At 40.2% G+C, this 25,366-nt stretch overlaps 1 protein-coding gene and 1 long non-coding RNA gene across 4 annotated transcripts; one reads left to right on the plus strand and one right to left on the minus strand.

Moving 5' to 3' along the window:
* The first annotated feature begins 1,695 nt into the window (after positions 1 to 1,695).
* LOC135935336 (receptor-type tyrosine-protein phosphatase zeta) lies at positions 1,696 to 25,117 on the plus strand. 3 transcript variants are annotated; one of them, XM_065477598.1, is made up of 15 exons: positions 1,696 to 1,823; positions 13,261 to 13,397; positions 18,912 to 19,155; positions 19,211 to 19,772; positions 20,103 to 20,667; positions 20,831 to 20,988; positions 21,053 to 21,227; positions 21,283 to 21,602; positions 21,662 to 21,793; positions 21,851 to 22,018; positions 22,074 to 22,313; positions 22,651 to 22,788; positions 22,994 to 23,122; positions 23,852 to 24,169; positions 24,290 to 25,117. In XM_065477598.1, the coding sequence occupies exons 2-15, from the start codon at positions 13,361 to 13,363 to the stop codon at positions 24,341 to 24,343; spliced, it is 3,240 nt and encodes a 1,079-aa protein (XP_065333670.1). In that variant the 5' UTR covers positions 1,696 to 1,823; positions 13,261 to 13,360; the 3' UTR covers positions 24,344 to 25,117. The 3 variants fall into 3 exon arrangements, with proteins under 3 accessions (XP_065333670.1, XP_065333669.1, XP_065333671.1); XM_065477597.1 differs by lacking the exon at positions 1,696 to 1,823 and adding an exon at positions 2,677 to 2,958; XM_065477599.1 differs by lacking the exons at positions 1,696 to 1,823; positions 13,261 to 13,397 and adding an exon at positions 14,327 to 14,444.
* On the minus strand, positions 16,162 to 18,915 carry LOC135935337 (uncharacterized). Its single transcript, XR_010574205.1, has 4 exons — positions 18,294 to 18,915; positions 17,964 to 18,195; positions 17,636 to 17,913; positions 16,162 to 17,580 (listed from the first exon to the last, which is right to left on the minus strand). It is a non-coding gene; the product is annotated as an uncharacterized LOC135935337 (long non-coding RNA).
* Positions 25,118 to 25,366: the final 249 nt, after the last annotated feature.

The following is a 25,366-nucleotide window of genomic DNA, read 5'->3' on the forward strand; positions in this document are numbered from 1 at the left end:
GTTGCACCCACTTTAAACGCAGCAGATTCGACATTCGACAGAAAAATAATGCTCAGCGGAGGGCGTAATAGCTGGTAAAACGAGCGTCATTTCAATACAACAGCTTAGGCGCAATGTGTCGTGTGTTCCGCCCCGCAACCGCCCAGCTTTTTAATTCATTTCCAAAGCAAGAGGAAACTATTTTATTCAAAATTTTACAAATGTGTTTTATTATATTATTATTTTTTTCGTTTGTAAGTGAGTAAAAAGACGGTTTGAGTTAAAAATTATTAAGTTTTGTTAAAAAATGTTATTCGAATAATAAATTAAGAGTCTGTTTCCATCAATTATTTATTTACACTGGTATTAACTAAATATTTAAAAAGCTAACTTATTTGATTTGAAGCATTCAGAATGTTTATTAGTCTTTTGTAATTATTGTAAAGAATGCCGTATAGTCTCACTTGTCAAATAGCAAATATTTCATTCCACTGTAAAATAAAACTGAAATGACTTTAGAATATAAACAGCATGTTTGTAAAATTATAAAACGTATAAAACAAACATTATTTTAGTTTTCCAGACATCAGATTAATTTACTCATTTCCGCTCCTGGCCGAAGTATGACATAAACGTAGTTCCCCTGCCGTTTTAATGAATCGTGCAAACCGAAAGTTCAATGTGCAGAAAGCTCTACTGGCATTAAGCACGAGAGGAGCCAAAAATTATACCTTAATTGCTTCCCTTGTCCTTGAGACCTCGCGTGAATGTGGTCTGCTGAAAAGCCCTCATCTTTGCGTTATGTTTTTCTGCTCGCAACAGCAAAGCATTTTATTTTCGAAACCTTCCATTTGTTGGTATAAACAAAATTATTGTGCAATCACATTTTAAAATCCAAAACACTTGGAGCTTTCAAGCATATCGCAGGTGCAACGGTGTATCATTTTCTAGAAGGCATTTGTATGCATTATTACGTGGTCTCTATGTCAAAACAAGAGCGAATAGAGATGCTCGGCAAACTTTCCCCGCGCTGCTGCCTGCTGCCAGCCGGAAGACCAAGTTTCGAGCTTTAATTCGCGCAGCACACAATATATACACCTAGAGCGGCTATTTCCACATGACTCATTGTCAAGTCAGTCGAGCTGGACACGATTGAAATCGCACCTGCCGCGAGAATCAACCATACAAAAACTCGGAGAACAAATTCGCCCAGCGGGATAGAGCCGTTTTGTTTCTCAAAAGTTTCACTGCACTTCTACATGATTTCCTGCAGGCAAACTAATTGTGGTATAGTTGTTGTGACAGCATTTAATTTAAAACGGGAAGGGGATTTTAAAGTAAATATATTTAGGTTACTTAAGTAAATTATCTTTAACAGAAATTTCTATTGAAACAAATTGAAAAATTGCAGACGATATTACATCTCTCGTGGAAAACCCCGCATTATTGCTTGTTTTGTGTTTAACTCAATACTGCGATCAGAAATTATTCACGAACCAATTTACGCTATGGTTGGGAATATTTCAAATAATAATCAAAATTAATTTCCCCTTTCAACAACACCGAGGCGACGTAACAATATTTAAACGAAATTACATATAGTCTGAAAACAACCCTCAGTCTCGCGTATACGAAAAGAAACTCGATCGACGTCTTGAAGGTCGTGATTATTTCGTTCAAGTCTCAATTTCATCTCGTTCTCAATAACGGAAAGTGAAAACTCGTGAGCCCAACCACGTCTCGTCCCACATTGGGTTGAAAAGAAAACGCGCGCGGTTGACACCGAAAAAGAAACAAATGCGCGAAGAATGCGCCTGGAGGAGCTAAAATAAAATATAGGACAGGTGAGAATTTCATTTGCAGTTATCTATCAAGAGATTTTCTTTTACAGAAGGGTTTCCGATTATATTTAGGGCTGTAATTTTAGATGGCTACTTCCCAAGAGGTGTTATGTAATGATTTTTAAATTATGTTTTCGAATAAAATTGTCGGTTTTAGATGGAAAAGATTTCCATAAAAGCATTAATTTTCCATTTTTTGGCTTGAAGATTTTTAAACAATTTCTGTCACAAAATGATAATTTTCTTAAACATCATCAATATTATCTAAAAAAAATAATTTTGTTCTGATAAAGCGAATTAAAAAAAAGGAACTGATCGATTGTGCTTATAATATGCCCTCAGAATATTTTAGAAGCATTTTTTTATAAAATTTAATATATGCCTGCCACCTTGAAACAATTTTTGCTAGGTATATTCAGACCAAAGACCAAAAACCACCAATAAAGAACATTACCGCCAATTTTTAGCGTCGTGTCGAATTTTCTGACTAAAGAAAACATTGTTTTAGTTGCAAAATCTCATCTAGAATGCTCCCTTTAATTTGCGTTGAATACAAGTTCTCGTCAAAATTGTCTTTCGTTGTTTAGATAAAATTTGAAACACACGTGGCTGTGACACTGGACAAGTTAAGTCAATAATCACGTTGGGGGTGTGCGTGACGCGTGACTCACCAGCCGCTGGGCCAAGAGCAGTGTCGCGCGACTGCAAAAGTGCAAATCAGGGGTGCCTATGGCGGATGAATCATACGCTAGTGGGTACAATTTTCCTCCGGTGAGCGTCAGGTAGGCATGTGTGCGGCGGCGAGGACGCATGCGCGCAAAGCATTCAAGGCAGGCATCACGGTGAATGCCTCTCTGGTGTTGCACCGTCGGTCGGGATTTAATTCTGTGCGCGGCGCCGAGCGACAGCGACGAGTGAAACGCCTGTCGAGGACGCTAAACAAAGAAGTAGTGCGTCTACGACTGCCACCCCCGGAAGGAGCAGACTGTGTCCGCGAGTCCGAAGCCCCGTTCGCGAGTGACAAAATCAGGTGCGGGATTAAGCTGTGCGGCGATTTCAACTCTCGGGAGAGTTTAAAGTGGCGCTTGCTGGACCGAAAAAAACTTGTATTTCGTCATGCTGCCCCTCGGGGTTGAAGGTAAGGAAAATGGATAGAATTCATTATTGGGGACTTTCCCTTGTGTTTCTGGTCGTGGTCCGAGGCGCCTGGCTGGCTTTTGAGTTTAGGTCGAGGTCAATTCTCACCTACATCTCTCTCGCTCAATAACATTATATTTCCTCCTTTGGCTCCGACTCGGCCCACAGATCGTGAGCTGATGTGAACACCGTATTTGAGGCGCAATTTCGAATTTCGATTTGCCTGAGTGCTTTTCGGAACTCAGGAGAGGCAGGCGAATTCCATTTAAATTGCAAAAACACATCCTGCTGTTTGGTCGCGGCGGTGACGTCATGGCTCTCATCTACCTGCAGGCCGCTATTACCAACTCGAATCACGACGGATGCATCATAAATAAACACTGAGATTCCCGGAGAAATCGTCCGCATAAATTACAAACTGCGAATCCGGAATAGGATTGAACTTTCTGGACATTTTTGTTTACCAATTAGAAATAATTTTCATAATCAGGTCTGTCACGTTAGAATAAGAGTTAACGATAGGAAAATGTTTTACTAACGAATATTCTTTGGAAAAATAACTGTTGCCAGCTAGAAACTTTTCAATTCGAAGGTTGCTAATCAAAAATTTGTTTACGCATTTGATTTGGAGAAAAACAAACTATGATTTCTCTTCACCAACCAAGAAATACGTGCGTTTTTTTTAAATTCGCCGATTAAACTCAATCCCCAAGCTTCAAAAGTGCCAAGTCTCAAATTAGAATTTGACGCTGCAACATTAGAAGAAACCAAATGGGCTGCCCGTTACGTTTTACTTTAAATAAATATTGCTCATGTGTAGCACTGAAAATTATAATTCCCTCCAAGATTTCGAAAAATGAGGTCTCAGTTGAGACTAAAAATGTTCCGATCTAATTAAATTTTCCATTAGATCCAATTTTAAGAATTCTCCTTTTAGTGAGGACGCCCGGACAAAAATATTTAAAAGGAAATAAAGCACATTCCCTGATTCATTTGTTCTCATGACGACACGAAAAGGAGATCAGAGCCGATTTCGCGGTTTCAAAAGCAAATCCAGGGTAGACACGATTTTGTGCAGCACACGGCGCAATACTCTGGCGCTGATTTTTCGCTCTGCCGCTGAAATGATCTGAATAACGGGAAATGCCGTGTGTTACTACTACATTAGGTACAAAGTAACGCAGGCAAAACCAGCAAGCCAACATGGCTGCTGCGTTTGTGTGTGTACGAGCTGGAAACAAAATCATCTCGTCGTCTGCTCCGTGTCAGAGAAAAACGAAAAATCTGCTTTCGTGGGCGTCAGTCGGCAGTCGGAACGAAATAAAAAAAAAATATACAACGCTGACTGGCTCTAATGCTCGGTCACAAATTTGTGGGTCTCGTGACTTGACTGTTATGTCACGACCGAGATTCTCAAACGCATGTAGACCGTTTTTCCTCAAAGATAGTCGATTTGCATGAGTGGAGTCTGTGTAGCATTTAGATCAGAACGCTTGTCAGCATTTAAATTTAGAAAAAGTGTTTTTTATTACTCTTCATACTTCAGTTAACGTTCTGCTTCTGCTCAAATTCTCTATAAAATTCGTGAAAAAGAATTGCTTGAAATGCTGTGCAGGGCATGTTGATATAGTAATAAACCCACGATTTGGCTTATTTTTACGACTTGGAAAGGCCCGCAGCCGAATTGCTCGTTAAGCTATTAAACCCTTCTCCTCAATCTTCGTAAAAATTAACATTTGAATCCTAAAACTCAGTTTGTGAAAGAACGTGCAAGAACTTTAAACATAAAATCGGATAAGTATTAAAACGTACTTATAATAATTGTTTTCGTCGTTTGGAAAGAGTGTCGCGTGTTTAGTAGGTCCGAGACTACTGCCAACGTTAAACAATTGAGTAATGATTATTAAAATGGATAAGTGGCGTCTTGTGCAACACTCTCGGCTTGCGCGGCCCGACGATAAAGGGGAATTTGTATTATAATTAGCTTTTTGTGCGTCAGCGGATTCCCATGCGAACGCGATGCTCAGCCAAGGTTCCTCACGAAAAGGAAACAAGACTCCCACAGCCCGAAATCAGCATAAAAGTGAAATTAAAAACAAGTGGCGAGTGAAATAGACGATCTGTATCAGCAACTCGGATTCGAAATTAATTACATGATTTCACTTGGGTGCCATCGAAGCATGGATAATTTGACCATGCTTAATGCACCTTTGATTTTTATTCTGAACACTTTCTTGCGGTTCAAAGATGGAACGCTTCCTTAAAAGGCAATGGAGGGCATCGATGCCGCCGTGCTCCACAAGTCTACATCTCCATGTGATTATGCAATTATAATCATTGATAGATTGGAGTTAGTTGTTGCATAAATTGATAGGTGCATAGCTGTCGCGTCGAGTAAAAAGAAACGAGCGTGCGTGAAAATTACACCGACTGCATTCCTCAAGCAAATCAAGACAGTGATGCGTCTGATATGTTGGTTTTTCATAATTAAGCAGAGAGGAAACTGACTCACTTCATTTGAAAGAATAATTTGGCTTTGATTGAATTGAGAAAGTTCCTCTATTCTGGCTTTTAAAAGACTTGTAGATTACTTTGCTCTAATTACAGGAATTATATTTCAAGGAAACAAATCCAGACAGACTTTCGTGTCTTCTGTTTTAAAATAAATCGTTCAAGGAGGCATTTCATATTTAAGAACTTGCAAAATTAATCGATTTTTGCTTAAATTAATCGGTATCTTAAGAAAAAAATAGGCTTTTAAACGTTCCTGCATCTTATTTATTTGCCGAATGCTTTTAAGTTCAATATAAGCGCTTTGTTTCTTTTACACTTACATCGAGACATAATAATCAATATACATTAACTTTTGGAAAAATTAATGAATTTTATGGAAATTTTGCAATATTTGATATCGAAAAACATACGTTGACCGGATTCTTTGTGAACAGCGTGGAAGAGGAAATTTTGAAATGGGGCACGATTCAGCAGAAAATAAGAAAGAAAAGGCGTTACACGTGTTTTAAAGCGCGGAAACGAAAAATCTTAAAATTTAACGTTTACTGCGATTTCCTGCCACAATCCTGATTAAAATATCGATTTATTTGTTTTGCAGAAATAATTGAATCGATTTTAACAATGCGTAAAAAACCCACAATTCGTGCTCATTTGATCCCTTTAAACTCTTTAAATTTTGTGATATTTAAACATTTTTTTATTTCATGAATACACATATAAGAGCAGTTAAATCGCAATAAAATATTACATTTCCAAATCGCAGTTGCTGCAAATTGGTTGTCAAATCGTAAATACTCCGAATCGTTTGGTTTCTTAGCCAACTCTTGGGTTGCCCTTAATTGCAATCGCTGTGCAGTAGCAGCCGTGCCAAACCACGTATCCATGCAGGATACAACCGCGTGCACTTACCAAATCACTGCGCCCTACCCTTTGTCCGACATATCGCAGGAGCAGAGGCGAAATGCCTTTTCTCCTGTGACACCAATCGGAGAATCCCGCGTGTGTAATTTAGAAATCAGCCATTATCGTTTACACAGGTGCAAATCAAAAATCAATGAGAAACGCGAAATCATCCAATCACTCAATCTAACAATTACACACATGGCCGTGTTATTCTCCTAATTGGTGGATGAACTGGAACCGGATCGGCCGCAATTAACGCAGAGCAAGCGTGCGTCAGACATTTGATGCGAATTCCGCAAACAGGATCAACCAATTACCAATTTTCTGGGGAGAAATAAGATTTGTATGCATGGATGGAATTGAAAAGAGTCCTGATTCCTAATTGGCCGAGTTTCTCTGTTATTTATTCAAAATCATAAGCTTCACCTTTGTTTGCTGGCAAAGAGAGCGACACGCTTAGCCGGCCTTGTGGAAAGTTCGAAAATTAATGCGTATATGCTCCTCCGCATTGAAAGGAAAATTCTCTGCCATTGTTTCGTGCACGAATGAAATTCGCTGGCGGGCGTTGCAAAGTTCGCGAATGAGCGGTTTGCGTCGAATCACGCTGCATCCTCCGTGTTTGGTGCACAAATTATAGTACAGACTAGAGGTTGTTGCACCTCATGCGATGCTCAAATGGACTTCCTCAGCTCGAATTGAATGTTGAGTTTGTTGACTTATCTCCAAACGTGTAAATAGTGTCAAAGCAAAGTTCCGATAAATTGTTGATGAATGCCTGAGCGAGAATGCTCGTATTTATGGCCCCTGATGCAAGAGACTGGAATAATGAGGTCGTGTCTATCTTTGGAAAATTATATTTTGAGGTGTATGATATATACCGCAAACAAAAACTCGCGGCTTGGAGAGAAGACTCCAAATGCGGTAAAGTTGAAATTCGTTGTTGAAATTACTTGCCCGACGTTCTTTATCTGAGGACGGAGCGTAAAATGTGCATCGCATAAAGTGACGCTAATTCTCAACAAACCGTCTCTCGCATTTTGTTACTGTTGTCCTCACTAGTGATCATTTGGCATACAATCGCTTTTCCTCGCTGGCTCTGTTGGAAATATCTTTAATTTCAAAGTGATGCTTAGTACTAAATTTGTCCTGAGCACCTCTTGAATTAGAAGATTTATCACCTCGAAGCAAATGACTATGTGCGGTAAGCTTCTACAATGCCTGTAAGCCAAGCTCTACCGGCATTTAAAATGTTTTTTTATGGTTTAAAATGAGTTTAAAAAGTAGCCAAAAATGCAGGGGCTGATGGCGTGGTAAAAATTCAAGATTGCTAATGCATTGCTTCCCAACATGATAAGAAAAGAGCTGAGGCCCGAATATCTGGTTTACAATTTCTGTTGCGTCGTCAAGTTTTTCAATGCATATTTTAAGATCAATCAAACTCGTTTCGCTGTTTGTTCGGTGCATTTGGTCATCAACCTCTCTCAATATTTCAGTAATTAGAACGATGTAAACACAAAATTGCGTAACAGTAGCCGAAATCATCAGCTTCTTCGACAAATTTTCCAGAGCAGATAAAGTGCTCTTGTAATTAAATGTACTGGTGCGATCCTGCCGAAAAAATAAAATAATATCAAAATCTGTTGCAATAAAAATGGAATGAATGTAAGAGCTATCCAAAAATTTAATTTTCGTTCATTAATTTTAGCTCTGATTGAATCTGAAGCGTACGCAACGTTGTGAAACAATTTCTCTAGAAGCGGCAATTTGAAAGTGACTATCCAAATCCAATGATACACGCCACAGCTACGTAAAAAGCATGCAATTATGGTCACCAAAGTTATCTCCAATATTTTTGTTTCAATAGATCAACAATTGGAATATGCTTGAGAGGCTCCAAAAACGTACAGCAAACCGTTGTAAATAGACGCATTAACGCAGCACCATCGGCCAGAGATGAAATCCATCGATAGCAAGCCACAAACTTTTAAAAGTTTCAAAAAAACTCAAAGTGTCTAAAAGGCTTTTCGGGTGTCGCCTCGTTTTCATCACAAAGCCGTCTGTCTATCTGTCTGTCTTGTTACATCAACTTCTGGGAATTTATTGATCTTTATTCGATAATGCGATTCCAATCCACATTTTTATGCATGAGATATTGAAAGCAATTTCTTTAATAAGGTCTGCTGCATTATTGATTTTCAAAAATGTATTATTCGCAGCTTTGAAAGGCCTAGCTGCCGTTTTGCATGGGCGTTAATGTAAAAGACGGGGCGTGGCGGCTTCTTTGTGTCTCGCTGGAAACTGCAGATGATGACGATTAGTTCAGGAAGGAAAACTATTGAAAATAATGGAGGCTGTTTGTTACATAAAATACTTTCTATTCTGAGATAAAGCGCACGGTTTAGAATGCCGTGGACATAATTATCACAAAGCCACGAGATAAAAGTCGTTGATGCAGGACGACGACAATTTAAAATATATATATATAGGCTGTTAGCACTTGATCAAATTTTTAATTCTCTACAATGTGCAACAAATTAACAGTCAAATTCAATGTTTTCAAATTCCTCGAAAAATGAAACGATTTGTCAATGATTTTTCGCTTGATTTCGATTCTTCGCGTTGCGATCTATTCAAAGGTTGGCAAATTTTGATTAAAAATCCCTAAATTGTGAAATAAATCGTGATTTTACAGTTAAAAGGAGACAATTGATGCTCACCTCTTGATTAGCAAGCATATTTAGGAACCGATTATCTTAAGAAAATTGAAACGGTAACCTGGGAATATATAAGCTATCCCAATTTTCAGAGAATATTTAAGAAAAAAAATTTATTTTCAGAATTTTTCAGTATTCATACCCAATTAAATTTGCCCTTATTCTCTTCATTCTTTTCTGTGCAGTAGTCTCGTCTCATAATGATGAGATCCAAATGCATTTCATTCCTAAACGTTGCGTGTCACGAGTAAAAAAAGCAGCGGAATACCCCTCAACGTCACAACAATGTTGCGTATACATATTACAAAACAAAAAAGGGCCGAGCGATTCTCATGAAGCGAAAGAAATTATGCATGCGTCCAGAGACGAGAGAATAGAGCTTTCAAGGTTGGTGGCGTGTCTCGTTTACAATTCGCTCGATTAGGTGTCTCGGTACGAGTTCAATAATATAGGAAATAGCTATCTATCTTCAATAAAATGTGTCGTAAATCATGTTCCATTTGGTTTCTGTGTGGAAAGTCGATGCGGCACACTTTTAAAAACCACAACTGGGTGCGAAAAAGGTGAAAATCTCGGTTAAATAAGGAAAAAAGCTATGAAAGGAGCTGCTGCTGTTCTTTCCAATTACCACGTTCTTTCGTGCTATAAGCGCACGCTCTTTGAAGAAATGAGTGCTAAATTGAGAGGATATCGGAAATGAAATCGCCTCTCACGAAAATTGCAAACGTGCAAAATTATTGAAGGCCGTAAATTGAAATAACGTCTTAATTATTTTATTGGTATAGCCCTACATTAAAAGAAAATGTGGGTAAAAATATTCGAACGAGCCGGAATTTGAGATTATTTAACAAATTTCACAGACATCAAAATTACAAAAATAAACTGATGATCGTTTTGATTTTAGTCGGCGATATATTTTTCCTTTTTAAACCAATCAACGTTGAGAAATGGTGGTTTCATGTGCAAATTATTTTTTACAAAGCTTTCAGCTAATTTTTAAATGTTTATTACTTCTATTAGCCAAGAATGAAATTTAAATTAATTTTTAAAAGGCGCTCTTTAAATCACAAACCAAGCAATACTTTTCATCGGCCAAAACGAGTAATTTTCATTTATAAAATTAGAATAAAAATTACTATTGAGATCAACTTGGAAATATTTATTATCCTCTGCGAGCTTTTTACCTACACTTTTTCGGTAACTTAGCAGGATTGAAAACAAATCAATTTTATCTAGGAAATCATGACAATTCTAGCTGTTCCGGACGGAAATTTGTGCGTGCCCTGGATAAAGCAAATATTTTTCTTGCTCCAAACCTTTTGTTTATTAAAATTCACTGCTTCTAAAATTGTTGGAAAGTTTTGCCGTTGCCGTTGAACCCCTCAAAATCTCATAATACGGGTACTTAAACCGATAGCAAATTGGCTGTATGCGGGACTGTAATAGTGTGTTTATTACCGATAATGACGCTCATCTAATCAATTGAAAATGCAGCAAACATCATAGTCTCCGCCAATCATCCTTTATCCTCGACAAATCGTCAATTGAGCGCGTTGAGCAACACTCACATTCTGCCCTTTAATGCTCCTTGCCGCGCAGTATACGCCAGTGAAAGGCATGCCAGGAACTGAATTTATTACATAATGCAAAAATGAAGGAAAAAAAATACGGCGACCTTTCGGCCAGAACGAAAAATAAATTCGTGAAAGGTCGCGGCGATTGTTTTCTCAGCTCTTTGCTCGAAATACGCCCACGTGCGCGATTAATATTTCAGCACCAGGGTCGCCTCGAATGACACACACACACTAAAGTCTGCACATGCGAGTATCCAAGGAGACTGCGGACCATACACAAAACTTATCTTCGCCCTTATCATAACTTATTTACCACCCCCCCCCCCCCCGCGATCGGAATTTATCGCCTATCAAGGTCAGTCAACAACCGCGGCTCGGCTCTGGATGGGAGAGTTGTCGCTAGGTTTTCGCCCGGAAAGTGGCTACTTTTCGTGAAGTCACGATCGCCCTGGGCTGCTTGATCTCAGCAGAACTGGTTCTCGCTTCATCTTCAAGGGCAAAGCCTCATCGCCTCAAAATTGCATAACGGAATTTCCATTTCAACCGGCCGTCTGCTCGACATTTTTAACCTGAAGCGGTAATTGCGGTTATTGAAAACGCTGGGAATTACGTTTGCAGCGGGATTTCGATCTTTGTCCTTTTTCGGATTATGTAATCTCCCGTCTTAACAACCCTTGAGGTGAATTTTAACCGAAAGCGATTATGACTGTCTATATATCTCTATGGCTTTACGGCATTTCACGTGTCTAAACACCACTTATCTTAATATCCTGGAATTTACAGCTTCAATTTATTTTAATCTGATTTGACACGGTCCTTTATTGTTTGAAATCAACTCAATCTTTTAAATCCAGCATGCGTTTAAACTGTGATATTGATAGTAAAGCAAGCTGTGGACACCAAACAATCGAATAAATAATTTTACACTTGAGAACGAAACCGAAAATCGTCGGAAATTAAATAAGGATCTAATCAAACGTTACCCAAGAGATTATTCTTAATACAGTAATTTCCAGCACAATAACAAATATTGCGGTACGAAATAAATAATTTTTAACCCATGAAAAATACGCATTCATTGCAATGAAAGATCCATTATTTGATGCTTTCTCTAAAAAGCCTTGCTGACAAATGCTTTCGCTCTTTGTTCCAAAATATACTAATCATCTAACCCTGACTGTTTTCTCCAAACCGTCTAAAAATAGTCGATTTTTTTGCTCAAAAAAGCCGCTGTCTAATTGATATCCGCACGCAAAGCTGGAATACTTCGGCAAGGGAGCCCACAGCTCGTGTCAAATTGAAAACTGTCTTAAATTTGACATTGCTGATAAGGAAGCGACGAGCGAAAAGATATTCGCACGCCAAAACAACACTAGTGCGAAATGTAAGGTGTGTGCATCCTTGGCTTTTGTACACGAGCCGGCCGGCGAGTTAACATTCGGTTTGACAGTCACTTCCTCTGCACCCGCATTGCATTTTAATGAGCTAGTCGATGCTCCCCAAAATAATCGAATTCCTCTCCAGCGATGATGAGGAACTGAAGTTGCGCGCAACCGTTGATTCATTTGGGAATATTGTTTACCGAGGCTGCACTGATAAAAGCAGTGCTTTCTCACATACCTGCCGGGCTTGAGTACAAGTGAAAGAATCGAGAATGAATGAAGGAAAGGTCGTTTCACAAGGATGAGTTGGAATAATGCTCGCATTGTTGTTGGAGCGCCTGAAATTAAGTTTGTTGTTGAGCGTGAAAAATTCACTTTGTCTGAAACTGCGGCGAAACTTAAAATTGCACGCAGATTTAAACGTATTGGAATATTAAAAACTTTTTCGTGTCTAAAAATTGTTATTTAACACACCGAAGCATTTGGACTTTAATTTTTAAACATGCCAATCGATTCCTGAGGTGAGACAGACGAATCACTTGGTCGAAAATTCGACAAGACTGGCCGAAAAAGTAAAAAAACGTTCATTTAGTGTTTTTTTTATCTAAATACAAGCAACAAGAACGCCAGACCGAGACAGTAGCGCCCCAGCGAGGCAAGCGACAGAGCTGACTGCTGGCTGTCCTGCCAATCAGAGAGCCGCTGCCTTCTCTGTTTGGTCGCTGGCGGATTGTTGCTAGATTTAGATAAAAAAAACACTAAAAAATTGTTTTTGCGTTTGAAACGATTTTAAGCACGTCGTGTCGAATTGTTGACCGAGTTGTTAGGCTGCCTAACCTAATTTTACCCTCAAAATTCTATTGGCACTGTCAGAAATAATTGCTACTATAAAAAATTTCCAGGAATTATATGGATTGGGATTTCAGATTCAATCCTGCATCTCTACATTCTTGACGTTAAAATATTTCATTTGACGTGCTGAAAGCCCAAATAGAATCCTAAACCTAAACAGTTGTTCAAAAACACAAAACTGAGCATTCGTTTCTGCCACGGTTAGCTGAAAATTGATTTTGATTTTCAGCACGTGTACAATAAATCATTTTTACTCCATCACACCGAAGCAGGATTGAATCTGGAATCGCAGAATGTGATTTTTTTATAGAACCTTGGTCTTCTACATATCATCATCGTCATTGTGCTATTATTTTTGTTGCAGGAGAATTGTGGTCGCCGTAAGGGCGCGTAATGCTGAGAGAGGAATAGCTGCGCATCATCATAATCATCTTCAACTGCAACCACAACTGAGAAGCAGCAAAATGATCAAGTCACCTGCGCTGGTTCCCCTGCTCGCAGGTGAGACCACTGACAAACCGCCAAATCATTTCCCTTTGAAACTGGATGCTGCGATTAATCGCCCTAATTTTCGTGACACTCCGATTGCATCATTAATGTCCTGATTCAACAACCGAATTTATCTATGCTCTCCTTGACGGATTGGTTCCAACTCTTTTTATTAATAGGTATCTAAGAATTCATTGCCCAAGCCGCCGCGATTATCTAGCTGTCGAGATGTTGTCACGCTATTTTAGCATCTAGCACGTTTTGTTCGCGCAGCAACAATGCCATTATTCCACGTATACGGAGCAAGCGAACGAGCATTGAATGCAGGGGCCTTCTAGCTCCAACGCCAGCTTTCACTTCGCGCTCGGCGTCTGCAGCTTTGCATTTGCACTCTGCGGGACACGCTGAAACGCGATGCATCCATTGTGCCGGCGTGGCTTTTTAATGTCGGATAGCACGAACGCGAAACAAAGCTGATACAGAAACAACCAATAATTTTGTAAGACCCTTATGCCACCGTCAATTGTGGCGTGAAAGAGCACGCCACTTAAATTAACACATTATGCAATTAGCATGGGTTGCAGCATTTTTGTTTAATTACTCTCACTTTTACGTGTCACTTTTCATGCCACCATTTTTTGGAGGCATTGTCTGAAATTCACAGCCCTTTTCTAAATTTGCTAGCAACGCGGAGAATTTTCAATATCCGATAATATTAATGAGCAACAAACCCTTTCTTTTCCCACGTTTCACGGTGACAAAAACATATATTGAAGACCCCATCGACATCAACAAGAAGCCCCACGAGTGTTGCTAGCCACCCAGTTCGCACAAGTCGGGTTTCTCGCCTTCCTCCCTCTCGCCACTTACATACTTCGTCGGGCAACTTTCTGGGTGCCGATTTCCGACGGCCGTCTCGCTACATTGGCCATCGCGATTTGAAGGAGAGACAAGCAGACAGGCGCGACGCCATAATCACACACACAGCAGCTCGCTGGAGCGGAACTCGTGTGAAGTTTTAAAGTCTGCGATTGATTTTCTGCTATGGGAAATTCATGAGTAAGCTGCTTACGTCCTAGATTTGGACCAGACGAGGCGTAATTTCTGTTTGCTTTCAATGATTAATTATTTCGGAAAGAAAGTATGCTCGGTAATTCTTAGCGAAATGGTGGTTCAATATTTTCTTTTTTTAGATTCCACAGCTTTCTATATTTTTGTAACTGAATTTACTTGAAAATTAAAATTGAAAAGTGTCTTAAACACTGAATGATTATAATTTTCAGTGAAAATACACTTTTAAATTAGGGAGAAGCAATTAATTAATAATAGGGCCGTGGATTTTAGACGGTGGTCTAGTAAACGAATTAAAATTATTTTATAACTAACAAAAAAGGGGCCCGACTACCTGGATTGAAACAAAATACTGAACACACAAGAATTTAGAATACGAATATAGGTCGTCAGGCTTTCAAGGATTTTAAAACGATTTTAGACAGTTTGAAACTTTGAAGGACTGCAGGTTCAAATGCATGATTCGTGCTCATTTGATGACTGAAGCTCTGGAAATAAATTATTAAACCATCTTAAGTTCTAAAAGCGTTTAAAAACAGTTTTTGTTGAAATTTTATTCGGCCCATGCAAATTTTTTTCTATACTAGCACTCAAATTTTCATTATCAAGGTAACAATGAAAAGAAAGTTACAGCTATGTTTGAAAGGCAATGAATTCCGGCAAATGCAGAAAGTTCAGGAAGTTAAATAAGTGCAACCTTGCAGAATTGTCCTCTGTTGCCGATCGTCCGCGGCAGGCACCGCGGTGTTTATCTCAGTCCGCTCGAGTGGTTCAATTCTCAGGCGCGATCTCTCCGCGAGCGGAAGCGAGTGCCGCGGATGCTTCGATTCAATTAGCGTTGGCACGGTGGACAGAAATTGCGGGTGAAACTGTCGCGTTGCGAATCGCGAGCATATGACTCACGCAGACTTTCCGAGAGAGACAAAATCGAATAGAAAGGCGGCGGAGTCGGCGGCGGCCTTCCCTCTTGGAATACTAAAAGCGGCAAGCGACACAGGTGGGCGCGTTTGGCAGACCATACAGTGGCATTGTTCCAGCCCATAATCTGATGAGAGTGACGTCACGCGAATGGATTTATTCAAATGACGTGCGTTGACCTCCGATTCATGGATCGAGCTTTTGCCTGGACTCACCTGAGTGAGTTAATGCCACTTCATGCTACACAGCTACACCCGCTCTCGTGACTCACCGCCAGCTGGCCACGGAATTAGTCAAACATACACGCCAGATCACGAAATAAGCTTTGCCATCACTCAAATTACTCTCTGTGCAATTTACATTTTGCAGAGTAAATGAATTTCTGAGAAAAAGATTTTTAGAGTTTTTCCTACAAGCGTCGAATTGCACATATTCTAGAAAATCTTGACTTTGCTGTTCAAATGGTGTGCAGACCTTGCAATTTGAGCCAATACAGAACCCGTCAGGCGTCGGTTAAGTGGCAACGCATGCGAATTGAATGATTTGATCGCCCGAAAGATACCCTGACGCCAGGGTTTAATACTTCACCTGTCCTGATGGCCTTATCTAAATTTGCAAACCTAACAACATACAAAAAATCAAAATATTGCTCAAACAAAAATAAAAATGCTGACGATATCAAAGCTCTCGTGGAAACACCCAAAAATGAAATGCGTATACTTTGCTCAAGTATTGTTTATTTGAAGCCAATTAGTTTGGTGGAAAAGAAGATGATTTTGAGTGTGGCTCAAAAGTCTAAAAATTACATAGTAATAGTACTTAAATCAGGTGCACAGAAAAATTAACTGCAACCCGATTCATTAACATAAATATTCCAATTTCGAGTGTTCCATTAGTGTTTTGCTACTGCCATGGCATCATTTTAGACTAGCAAATCTTGCAACAGAGGCAATAAACAGTGTTGGTTAGTAGAAAATAATAAAGAAATCTCTTTGTGAGGACTTCCGACAGCATCTTCAAAATAATGACTCATTTCCGAGAAAGAGCGTGTTTCTGCCCGATGGAGAAATGTAAATTTTTCTGCATTGCTTTGAATGGAGATTGAGTAGGAAACGCTGGCAGGCGAGTCGCTCTCCTGTTCTTATCCAAACCAGTTTTATTACTTCCTGTGGCTCCAATCAGGTATTATTACCTGACACGAAATCCTCGCGGCCAAATTGGCACCTCATTTCAGCACATCTTGCTAAATCATATTCAAATTGAACGCCTTTTTTCGCGTGTCATGGTCAGTTTTTCAATTCGAAACGAGCCACAAGCGGAAACGGTGACATCAATTTTTAAGTGAATCACGCATCCCAAAAATGAGCTGATTGTGAGTGACTTTGTTGCAATAAAAGCACAAGTTACTGTCCCATTTCTCGTCAGTCATTGTCAAGTAGGGATTCAATTTGGGCGCAAGTGAGTTCGTGAGAGCGTCTCGTGCTGTTTCATAATGTCGGTGGTAATTAAAATAGGAAAACTCCCACCGTTATATTATGTGTTATGCGCCGGGAGAGTATAATAAGCTTCCATAGTGCGAAAGTAAGAACAAAAACTGCTGTTAAATTGCATACTTGCGATTTCAGTTGAATGCTTAATCTGAGAGAGATTAAATCTCGCCAAATCTAAATCAAAGGGAATTTTTTCTAGAGGTTGTTTCCTTTTTTTTATCTAAACAATTATGTTAGTGAGGTTTGCGTTTTGATAAGTTAAGCAACTTGACAAATAATGGCAATGGTTGAAAATTTTGTATGATGCAATCTTCTAGTAAATAATCATCTCTGGTTTGAATTTGGTTTTTTTATACTTTTATGCAAAAGACAAAAATTTGAGAAGCAGAGCAGCAAAAACATCTTAAAATGTATTTTATTATGTATGTACTTAATATTTTTTCATCAAGCTTTTAATCCTTTTAATTTTGTGTCGATTCTTAAATTTATCTTTCTGTTTTTTCTTGAGTAGATCAGAGAATTTTAACTCGTCCAATTCGAAAAGATTGCAATCCTGAGGGGCGTTTTGGCGCACGAGAGGTGTCTCATTAGACTGTGTTTCTTCATCGAAGTATCCGCAACGTATTAACGATTCATTATTCAATCTAACAAGGCGGTCAACATCTGCCCTCATTCTTGCCAATCCATATTCTCTCGCTTTCAATCGCAAATTGAGCCTGCATGTATGAAAATATATTATTATATTTTAAGAATTAATCAGAATAAAACTACTCAAAATATTCGTAGAGCTTTAAGTCAGCACTGTTGATAAAATGCAATTTCTTCTTGTGGGCTCTTGTCAAGGCTTTATTCCTTTGCTCGCGGTTGATTGGCATAAAAACAACTTCCTCAAGCGGCCAGCACATTAGATCAGCAAGCAACACCATTGATATTTCCATATATTCCGCCAGCATCACTAGGTCAAATTCATGCTCGATCATGTAAAGCATCTGGTCGATTCTGATGTCAGTTATGTTTACATTAGGCTCAAAACCGAAGTCGAAAGTCATCTAGTAAAATTAAAGTAATTCACTTAATATCCTGATTTATCCTTTTGTACCTGGTTTCGTCCGATTATGTTTTCGTGTCTTCCTTGTAAGTTTAAAAAGTTCAATAAGTCCCCTGTACTCATAGATTGGAGGGTTCTTAATGTTGAACTTCCGTTTTTGAACCATTTTGATGCAAGGCCGTAGTCCTCCAACAAGGTCTCAAACAGATCTGCGGGCTCTCTCAAAATAGTGATTTTTTTCATGTCTTCCGGCATTAAGTCTCGTTTATTCGCCAAGTCAAGTCTGGAATTTTACAATTTGTGGTCACGTCATCTCTCCTTTGCGCCTCAATAATCAAATACTGAGACGCGCATATTAATCAAAATGCCAATAATAATTACCTAAAGCACGAGTCAGGTACAACTATGTTGAAATCTTCGCTTTGGTCAATTAACCCGCTATCCTCTAAATTTTTACGATTCAGTGGACCACCAGTTATCCTGCCTGATTATGAAAATTACTAAAATATTAGAGTTTGAATTTTATAATTCTTTAATTACAATCTTTAACTCCGTCAATTGATGAAGGGAAGATAGAGTTTAAATTTTTGTTGAATGCCTTTCTCATCAAAACACGTTGAACAACATTGCCAAAGGTCTTATGGGGGTTCAGGAAGAAAATGTTTTCCTTCGCTTTGCACTGCTTTTTGGTGCCTCCTTCAATTAAAAGCGGATTTCTTGAAAAATTGATAAGAATATTGCAGCAGAAAATTTGTTTTACTTACGATTTAATCGTTAATGCAACTAAAAACAAAGCTGATATAATTAGGACCCAAGCATATTTTTTCTTCAGTCGAGGAAGCATTTTGACCTGGCATGCTAAGTAGTAGCACTGTGAACCGATATATTCACAGGGGCGTACCTTTTCGTTATCGGTCTTCCTGTCCTCTGTTACGCACGAAATGCTGACTATCTATTATGTTTTGTTTCTAATATAATTTTATTTTGGTTTCGTTCCAGGAGGATTTTTATGCCTGCTTTTTGCGGGAGTGGTCTTTGCGGGAGGCAGCCAGCAAAATGTCTCGACAGTCGCCCCAAAAGCTACCAACGAGAGCTCGGCTCCCCTGAACAGTAACGTTGTAGCAGTCACAGCAAGGGATGCTGAGGTTTCGACGTCTGAAAAACCACCGTGCATCGACTGCGCGGAGGACACGTCAAAACTGGTCGATCCTGTGGCCAAAGTGAACCAGATCGACGTCAACAAGTAAGATCATTATATTTAACAACCCCGCGGTATTTTAGCAAGGACAATTTTGCAGATACAACGCCGAGTCGATCGCCGACGAGTACGGCGAGCGGCTCAGGGAGTCCATCCACCTGTCACCCTCCTCAGTGGACGAGCGAATCCGCCAGCTGTCCGAAGAGGTGCACAGAAATTTCAACAACCACAACAAATTCTTCGACGAGCCGGCCTCAGAGTCGACCATCTCGCCTGCGCCGTCGGAGCAATCGGTCCAGCCGACGAGCACCTTCAGCGAGCCGGCCTTTGCCGCGGCCAACAACGACTGGACGCCGCTCATCTCCCAATCTTTCCACACGCCGGAGCTCCCGAAGCAGTACTCCATGCTTGACATCGGTTTTGTTAGCAAAATCCACTACGACCACACTCAGGAGCCGAACAGGTTCGTCAAGTCTTCAGTCATGTTCGTGGACGGTGGGGACATGACGGGATTCGTCTCGTCCTCCAACTTCAAGTACGAGCAGACCATCACTCCGTCCATCAATCCGACCACTGTCACCACCGTGGTGCACACTAGTGCCACATACGACAGCAATGAGAATGGTTACTACAAGGAGGAGCCTGAGGAGGAGCCAGTATTGGTAAGTTTATTGATCGGTTTATCTCTTTCGAGTGACTCCCTGTTAGAGAGCAACTCGCGAAAACTCACGAGCCTCAATGGAGAAAGCCCAGTCGGGTTTTTTTATTGAAACGCCAGACATTTTTCCTTTGAAATTATATAATAAACGCATGCTGGAAAGGAAAAAAGCAGCAAGTATCGCATTGGAATGCCGAAAGAAATCCTTCCAAATCCGAATAAACTCGTCATTGCAATGCAAGAGGGTCGAACATAGGCGAAAATGAGCCCGCACTAGATTCTCACTTTGCAAAATAATTTTCAACCCCATAAAACCTATTATATTAATTTCCAGAATGTGACCCTCTCCTCTGATGCCGTGCACACCGTCGTCACCAACAACGGGTCAAACCTGCTGAATGACACACTGACGTCGTCAACGCACAACAACGTCACCGTCAACAAAGAGTATCACAGCATCAAGAACCTGACCACCATCATCCCCCGGAATGGATCTGTGCAAAACGTGACTGACGTAGAGCTGGTACCCAGCAGTTCCGAGTCCAAATTGCTCAAGGAGGAGAACAACAGCAAGGAAAACGAGGCCGTCAACAAAGCTAACGAGACGATCCAGGTGGTCAAGGATATGGAATCCGGACAGTCTGTCACGGTTTCCACGTTCTCAGACAGAAAGGGTCTGCTGAAAATGAACGAGTCAGAGCCGGTTGCTTCCGTGACGCCAAAGAGCATTACTGTCAACGTCATAAGGACGAGAAAGCCGTCTTCTGGCTTCAGGAGGAGGTCCTCTACCACTTCCACGACTAGCACCACAACCACGACCACAACCACTGAGGCTCCGCAAATCGTCACTACTGTCATTCCCGAAGACACAATGGCCATGGGCTCGGAGAGCATGCTAGGTTTGTGCAATTGGTCTTAATGCCTATTTTTCTTTAAACGTTAACTTTAGACCAGCTTTTCTGCTTTGGGAGGAAGGTTTTGAAATTAATTTTTGACGTCAAAGGTTTCTGAGTTAATTTAAAATTGAAATTGTAGACAGTAAAATATTCCTATGATTTTTAGACTGCACCACAACGGAAGGTGAAGAGGTAGCCACGGAGGTGCCTCAAAAAGAAAACAAAGTTTTCACTCACACCTCAACCACCACAACTACAACCGTTTCCAAGTATACCACGAACGACCCTCCAAAAAAAGGAGTTGATGACCAGTCTCTCTTTGAGGTAAGCAAGCATAGTTGAATTTACTTGTGTTCAAATGTATAATAATTATTACATTTTTCGGCAGACGCCTATCGAGGAAACCACTTACAAGGTTGTCTCGGAGAGCACTTCAGTTCACAGCGTCCAATCGACTGGAACAACCATCAACCCGTCCAAAAATGATGACGATGACTGCGAGATGGAAGAAAGCAGCTCCCCGGTCAGCACCAATAACAAAGCCGCACCACACGATATTACTGGTAAAAAAGCATAACTCACCTTTAAAAAAAATATTCAACACATTATACTCAACAGAGGATTCAACTGAGATTCCCATGGAGGTGAAAGTTTACTTGCAACTGAAAGTGTCCACCTCCTGGGAAGAGCTGTGCCGCACCCAAGAGGATTTCAAGCGGGGATTGGTGGACATGATCGCCAAGGCCACGAAGAAGGAAGTGTCTCCGGATAGGGTTGTGATTTTGAACGACCACGAGTGCCTAGAGCCACCGCCAGAGGAGGAGGATGGAATCTCAGTCCACTTGTACATGCTGGACGAAGCCGGCGGCTACGACTACAACCTCACCAAGGCCTTCCCTGCCATTTGGCTCAGCCAGATTGAAAAGAATCCCCTGAAGGTAGGTCAGAAGAGACGCGAGGACATGGCGTTACTCAAATTTTTATTTCAAAATTCCAGATCACTTGCGTGGACCTTCGCTCCGCGAATAATGAGTCTTCTCCGTCGACGGGAGAAAATGGAAGTGTGATTGCAGCCATTGCAATCACTGGCATTGCTGCAGGATGCTTTATCATCCTAGTCATTCTCATGGTAAATTTCTACAAAAAAAATCGCACGCAAATCCACTAATTTGTCTAAACATTTCAGCTGATCATGAGGAAAAGACAAGCGAGATACAGCTACGGTCAGAGGTGCACGCCTGTGTCGCTGGACGCCTACAGTTTGGACAGCGTGTCCGTCTACAACAGCGTGAGAAGGAAGGGAAACCACAGGGCCTCGAAAAGGTCCTACGGAAATCCAAACTTTGAGGATGGCGTAAGCTGAAACGTCTCTAAATGTCAAATCAAAATTACAATTTCTGAACCTACAGGAGGGCCCGTCCCAACAGATGAATTTTGCCGGTCTGGCAAACTGCCTGAATGACACGAAAGCAATCCACGAAGAGTTCGCTCTCGTGCCCATTATCCAAGCCAGATTGGACGAGCTGCCTCCAGGCGCCGAGACAAAGAACAGATACGCCAATGTGATTCCACTGCCCGAAACCAGAGTTCCACTTACCAAAAGAGGGTCTGACCCCCTCTCTGAATACATCAACGCCAACTTCGTGCGGGTAATTTGTCATATACAATTTCAAGCATTCTTGAATTTTAAAAATTGACATGAAGCAATTTAAAGTGGCAACATTTGAAATTGTTTTAGAAAATTTAGCAAATTTACTAGCGCTCGACCACATTTTCTTGGCAGATTTCGATTCCTCTCGTGGAGTTTTGCAGTATCAATCCTCTTAAAGAAAAGACATAAGCGAAATGTTAAAATTTTCGCTGTCATGATAATTTTCAATACACTAGGAATTTTTTAATTGTTAAATTTGATGGATGTGTTACGTTTTCTGTATTTTCTCTCCTTAAAAATATTTGATGTTTTAAATAAATATTTTTGTATTTTAGGGCCCAAAATGCGCGCCTCGGTATTACATCGCTTGCCAGGCACCCATGGAGTCGACCGTGGCAGACTTCTGGCGCATGATTTGGGAGCAGCAAAGCAAAGTGGTTCTCATGCTGACGGACTTGGAAGAAAACGGCGTGGTGAGTAGAGTGCAATTTAATAATTCTTATCTGATGGGGTCAGAACAAATAATATGCATAACAATCGAGGCCGAGGGGGGTTACCTAGGGTCAAGCCACCCCATTTGCGTGTTGCTTATCTCGCTCAATTTGCATAAGTCGGTTTTCGCCTCTGCAGAGAGGCCGCAAAGATCAAAGAACTCAAGGGGTGAATGGTTGTTTGCAGGAAAAGTGCGCAGACTACATGCCACCGTCGGAGGTGCTTGACTGCCACCGCTTGTTTGGCGATTTCCACGTCACTCTCAAGAAGAGGGAGGAGAGAGACAAGTATGTCATCTCCACCCTTCAACTAAAGGTAAGAAATTAAATTTTGTACGCTCTTTCTGGGGTAGAACTATATTCCAATTGAATTTTGGTTTAGAATTATTCCCCCAATGCCTAATTAAACAGTTTAATTTTTTTCTTTAAATCAAACCACATTATTTTGAAAGTTTAAGTTTGAGTGATTTTCACTTTTTTTAATATTTGTATAGTGCCTCAAGTGTGATTAATGTGTGTGTAGAAAATATCAAGATGATGCGATTATTGATTTGTTAGATACCAATAATCAAATATTGAAAAAAATTATTTTTTTTAATTCAGGTGAATGGCGAAAAAAAAATCAAAATTGAACTATCGGTAAATTTTGACCTGTGGAACATGCTGGATCGAGATTTTGGCACATCAGAGTGTTTCCTATACACCCTGATGACTTCCAAAGGGTAAAATTGAACAAATTCTGAAAGCTCTCGACTTGGCTCTTCCAACGGTGTGCAAATCTTGCAGATCGAACCAATACAGAGCGCGTAAAGCGTCGTTTAAGAGTGGCCACAAATTATGAGAATTAAATTATATCGATTGCTCGAGGGCTACCCTGACGCCAGGGTTTAATATTTCATATGTTCGTACTGTCTTGTCTCACCTGAGGGGTGACCCCAAGCATGTTCCTCTTGTTTTATTTGTTTTAAATTCAACCAATTATCCCTCTCCCTAAATAATCCATTTTTTCTTTAATTTCTTCTAAATTTGTTTGAATAAATTTCAGAACATGGAGACAAACTCATGGAGAGAGGTAACACACCTGTGGTACTTCGGCTGGCCGAGCACGGGGGTGCCGGACGAGGTGAACGCCATCATCGCCTTCATTATCGAGGCCCGTGCCTTCATGAAGGGCAACTCGGGCCCGTCGGTGGTACACTGCAGTCCCGGCACCGGCCGCACGGGCACGGTCATTGCGGCCGACTTGTGCATCAGGGACTTCGAGAAGAGCAGGACGGTGGACGTGCCCAAGGTGGTGCACCGGCTCAGGAGGGACCGCGCTGGCGCTGTGCAGACAAAAGAACAGTACCTCTTAATATATCAGGTGAGCCCAAATTATCATTAAATCTTTACTTAAAATGGCGAAGAAAAATAAATTGCTTTTTAAATAATTTATTTCTTGATTTCGCATCGATAATAATACAAATATTTGGTCTTTTTCCAGATTCTGAATTTGTACGCAGCCAAGTTGACTGGCGGGGCCATGGAATCAATTTAGACCCGATCGACGATCGACAAATACATAATTATGTATTATTATCAGACTGCTCTTGAAATCTGAACTAACTGAAAAGAACTGCACGAGTTTTAACCGTGATAAATGACACATTTCGTGATAAATGAGAAATTGCTTTTATTTAAGAGTAACTAGGACTAAATGTAAGCCGTTACAGCTGATTATTGAACTGTGGGACCAATGTGTAATGATTATTGCAGCGCTGGAGAGCTTGAGACCTGGTTTCGGCCCGTCAAGCTCTTGCAGTGTCATATCAACATTTAACTATAGAAAGTTAGAGAAGCACAAATTGATTGGACTGCCATATATTACGTTCGAAATTTAATTCATCGAAGTGCGTTGTAATCAATTCGGTAGCCATGCGTTTCTGTGATCATCCAGATATATATTTTATTTTTTTGAAGCTGTTGTCCTTGAGAGCTCTCTCAACTTGCGTATTTTATCCACTTTGTTCCTTGTTTGGCGGTTGACTTCAAATTTGGTGTCAATAACTATCTAGTGATTAATGATTTCCATTGTTTGACAGCTAATTTTGCATCATGCACTCCACAAATTGTGTGTAAATAGCAGGCGTAGTAGTATGTGTATATCAATATGAGCAACAAGTAAGGGTAGATCTCACCCGATGTGAATAAATGTACGTTATTCAATTCTGTATGTATGCATGCACCTTGAGATTTCAGCGCGCTATGAGTATATTCTCAGTAGTTATTATAGTGTATAATAAATTATAGATTATTATGTTAAAAGATTAAATTGAGGTTGTTTCATTTTTCAAACATTAAAAATTGTGTGCAAGAAAGGCAAAAGAAAATAGCAAGTACCTTCGGAGCAGTATATTATCAAGAAATGATCCAGCCAAAGTTGCATTTTTGTGCCCTCGAAAAAGCAAATCTTCGTTAAATATAACGGGAGGTTTGAGGAATGTTGCCTTGATTGATTAAGAATGGAAATTAAATACTTATACGGTCGCAGGATATAAAATTACAAAAGCAAGGAGATCAA

This window comes from Cloeon dipterum, chromosome 2 (assembly GCF_949628265.1).
Source record: "Cloeon dipterum chromosome 2, ieCloDipt1.1, whole genome shotgun sequence".
Taxonomy (NCBI): Eukaryota; Metazoa; Arthropoda; class Insecta; order Ephemeroptera; family Baetidae; genus Cloeon; species Cloeon dipterum.